Genomic DNA, 3,975 nt, shown 5'->3' with positions numbered 1-3,975 from the left:
CCCCCACCCATCCACCCATACATCCTCCACCCATTCCCCATCTATCCCCCACATATCCACCCATCCATCCTCCACCCATTCCCCATCCACCCATCCATCCACCCACCCACCCATCCATCCATCCATCCCCCATCCATCCTCTATTAATTCCCGACCCATTCACCCATACATCCTCCACCCATTTCCCATCCATCTCCCACCATCCACCCATCCATCCCCCACCCATCCACGCACTCATTCATCCACCCATCCACCCATTCATCAACCCATCCATCCCCCATTCATTCACCCATCCATCCCCCACCCATCTATCCATCCATCCCCTATCCATCCCCTATTCATCCCACATTCATCCATCCCCCTTCCATCCATCCATCAACTCAACCATCTATGCAACCACCCATTAGGACATCATAGGACAGAGAAACCAGAGAGGCTAGTATACCCAGAAGGACTGTGGAGAGGACCTTAGTGGGCCTCACAGCATGGGGAAGATGTGGGACATCAGATGGGAGACCAGGCAATGTGGTCACTGAGTGGCATGGCATAGGCAGGCATGGATATGGAACAGGGTGTGGTGGGGGGCATGTAGTAAACAGCACACAACACAGTCAGGCCAGGAGGCTGGAGGGTGAGCAGAATCCTATTGTCAGGAACCTAAAACCAAGAAACTTAGGCTTGATCTAAAGGTCATTAGTGGGAAGGGGCTGGCAGTGATGAGGGGCCACTCCTGGGCCCAACCTTGCCAGCCTGAGAGCAGTCTAGCTGGCCCACACTACCGTCACCTGACACCTGCTTCCTACCTCTGGCCTCTACTTTGCAGGTGTGTATCAGGTGACACAGACCAGGTAGAGGTCTGTGGAGAGGGCTGCAGGCCAGGCTGCAGGGAGGGGGTGCCAGGAAGGGCTAGAGCAACAAGGACAGAGGCCACACTGACCCGGGTCTTAAGGGTCCCCCAGGTTGGGGCTGGGTGGCCTATGTGAACCCCAGAGGCACAGCCAGGACATGGGGGCTCATCCGAGGGGCAGTCTGAGCTCAGTGGGAAAGGCCTGCTCTGTCAGAGCTGTCCCAGGACCACTGGACATGGCTGGGGAAGAGTGAGTTCCTCAGTGTTGGAGGTGTGCAAGCAGAGAGCAGGGTCACCGTCCTCAGAGCTCCCAGATCTAGCTCCCTGCCTGCCTGCCATGTTCCTGCCAGCTGCCTCCCCACTGGGCCCTGTACCGCCTTCGCTTTCCTGACTCACACGGCCGGTTCTGCCACCGCCCAGGAGCCGGTGCCCAAGGGGCTGAGTATAAATCCTTGATGTGAGGCTGGCTGCCTCTCATTGCTCCTGACCACGGAGCAATGGCCTCTCGCTGGGCTGTGCAGCTGCTGCTTGTGGCAGCCTGGAGCATGGGCTGCGGTGAGTAGGCCGCAGGCTGGTGGGGACCCTGCCCCTGAGCTTCTCTGCCCACCTCCTAGGGGGATGGGGCTGTTAGGGGTGCTTTGGAGCCAAGAGCCTCCTTAGGCCCCCATGAGGCTCATACTCCTCATTCTCAGTGACCCTCCTGGGTCCCAGAGCCCAGCTTCACCCTGGGACAGGGGTCATGGCTCCATTCTGCAGGAAGGGAGACAGAGGCTTGGTGGAGGGAAGCAGCATTCAAGTCTGTGGCTCAGCTCGGTTAGAGAAAGCTGCCAGAGAGGCCCCCTTGAAGGGCTCCCCAGGGCCTTGAAAGATGTCAGCGAGACTCCTTCAGCCCCTGCCTCCTGGTTCCAGGATGAGGCCCCCGAGGCCAGGTGATGAGGTTCTGCCCCCATCCCTCACCTAGGTGAGGCCCTCAAGTGCTACACCTGCGAGCAGCCCATGGTCAGTGCTTCCTGCAAGACCATTACCTACTGCAAGCCAGAGGACACAGCCTGCATGACCACACTGGTGACGGTGGAGGCAGGTGAGTCCAGGCCCCATGGCAGTGCCGGGTGCACTGGAGTCAGGGCCACCTCCCCCAAGTGCCTCCCTCCTTTGCTGGTGCTCCTCTCAGCCCAAAAGGCAGCAGGTGGGATGGGCAGAACAGGCTGCCACACCTTGGCTGGGGTGCCTTCCACGAGGGTGGCACAGCCCCCTCAGAGATCCAGTCCTGGGGCACCGGGCGCTGGAGGTGGGTGGGACTTAATGGTCGGGGTCCCCTGGGGGCTCAAACACCAGCTCTGACACAGACCCACTGGGTGGTGTTGCCACAGCCTCTGGGCTCGGGCTCCCATCTCAGGGCAGGCACTTCAGAGGTCCGACAAGTCCTAATAATTCATGAACAGGTCACAGTCGGAGGAGGGCTGGGCCCCGGGCAGCTTCACAGATGTGGGCTATTGGGAACGGGGATCGCAGGGAGGGTGAGGTCAGCGGACGGCGGTTGGGAGCAGTGCAGCAGCAGGCAGGCGCTGCAGGGGAGGGTGGGTTCTGACACTGGCCCACCCTGCAGAATTCCCCTTCAACCAGAGCCCCGTGGTGACCCGCTCCTGCTCCCGCTCCTGTATGGCCACCGACCCCGACAGCATCGGGGCTGCCCACCTGGTCTACTGCTGCTTCCGAGACCTCTGCAACTCGGAACTCTGAACCCAGGGCAGCAGGGTGGAAGGTGCTCCTCAGGCACCTCCTCTCTGACGGGGCCAGGTTCCACCTGCGGCCACCTCCCCCTGCTTCCTGCTGCCGGGGCACAGCTCACTCATGGGGTCTGAGGGGAGAGAACCACACCAGGGGCACCCTCTGCCTTCCATACCCCACACGTATAAAACATAAATAAGCCAAGAGTGGAGATGACTTTTGTCCTTCCTGGGCACTGACACTGTGCGGAGCTGGCTTTCAGGAGAGCCAGGCTGAATGACAGCACATTCTAGGCACCTGCTCCTCCCTATCACCCAGAGCCTCTGTGACCCATTTCACAGACAGGAAAAGAGAGACTTAGTGGGAGAAATGCCTCCTGGGCCCCTTTCCTGATGCAAACTAGCCTGGCGTCTCAGACCAAGACCTGTTCCCTAGTCCAGGGAACATCTCCTCCCGCTAAGAATCTCCCCTGCAGACCCTGGAGGCATCACTCCCACCCTAGAGTGGAAAGGAAGCTCAGAGTGGGCATCCACTTTCCTCCCAGGGTGGATACATCTGGCGCTGCCTGCGCGGCCCGGGGGGGTCTTCCTGGATGTGTGCACCTGGGCCTGCTGGTACCACACAGCTCCACGGTTTCAGTCACTTCCTCTGACAACTGCCCGCTGTCCCCTTGGGACGGCTGAGGAGATTAGAGGAGGAGGAGCCCAGGGTCCTCAGGACCCAGGAGACCTGACTTTCAGGCTTGCTTCCCCCTCTGCCTGGCCCTGGCTGTCCCATCACAGTCACAGTGCTCTGTGCCACTGTCGCCACTGTGAGGTGGGCAGAGCCAGCGGGGAGCACCGGCTGCTGTGGGCCTGAGCCACCCCCAGACATTGCCCCTCTTCAGGCCCCAGTCCCCTGGTGTCCCCTGGGCTGCACACCTTCTAAGCGCTGCCCAGCTAGGTCTTGGGTTCTAAGGCCCCACACGTCAGCTGGGCCATGCCCATGGGGTCGTGCGGGCACCTGTGGCTGCTGGGGTGGGAGCAGTATGCAGCAGGCAGTGGTCTGACCAGCTGGGCATACCCGAGGCGCACGCGGGAGTAACCAGGGCAGTGGCGGGGGTCACCCAGGACCCCTGTGAGAGCTCACCTCTCTCTATGAAGGGCCCAGATGTCTGAACCTACCCCTACCTCTACGCCCTCCCAGAAATACCAGGTAAATGCTCTCCCTGGGGAGCAGCCCCGACCAGAGAAAGCTGCCAGAGAGGCCCCCTTGAAAGGCTCCCCAGGGCCTCCCCGCTACCAGCACCGGGCCTGCGGTGTGGCTTCCCGTTAGGGCACGTCCCCTGGGTCATGGCCGGACCTCCAAGGGCCTCACCAGGGCCTGGATTGGAGCCAAGGGGCCGGGGCCTTGACCCCACC

The 3,975-nt window shown here is 61.2% G+C and overlaps 1 protein-coding gene across 1 annotated transcript; it reads left to right on the top strand.

Moving 5' to 3' along the window:
- The first annotated feature begins 1,324 nt into the window (after positions 1 to 1,324).
- SLURP1 (secreted LY6/PLAUR domain containing 1) lies at positions 1,325 to 2,781 on the top strand. The gene is made up of 3 exons (XM_023228112.2): positions 1,325 to 1,402; positions 1,809 to 1,928; positions 2,454 to 2,781. Exons 1-3 carry the CDS (start codon positions 1,345 to 1,347, stop codon positions 2,585 to 2,587), a joined length of 312 nt encoding a protein of 103 aa, XP_023083880.1. The 5' UTR covers positions 1,325 to 1,344; the 3' UTR covers positions 2,588 to 2,781.
- Positions 2,782 to 3,975: the final 1,194 nt, after the last annotated feature.

This window comes from Piliocolobus tephrosceles, chromosome 7 (assembly GCF_002776525.5).
Source record: "Piliocolobus tephrosceles isolate RC106 chromosome 7, ASM277652v3, whole genome shotgun sequence".
Taxonomy (NCBI): Eukaryota; Metazoa; Chordata; class Mammalia; order Primates; family Cercopithecidae; genus Piliocolobus; species Piliocolobus tephrosceles.
This window is presented reverse-complemented; position numbering and strand designations above follow the sequence as displayed.

Excerpts from the sequence above, each read along its gene's own strand:
- SLURP1 (XM_023228112.2), top strand. The coding sequence starts at position 1,345 with ATGGCCTCTCGCTGGGCTGTGCAGCTGCTGCTTGTGGCAGCCTGGAGC. Across the intron at positions 1,403-1,808 it reads AGCCTGGAGCATGGGCTGCG|GTGAGGCCCTCAAGTGCTAC; the intron begins GTGAGTAGGCCG and ends TCCCTCACCTAG. Across the intron at positions 1,929-2,453 it reads ACTGGTGACGGTGGAGGCAG|AATTCCCCTTCAACCAGAGC; the intron begins GTGAGTCCAGGC and ends CCCACCCTGCAG.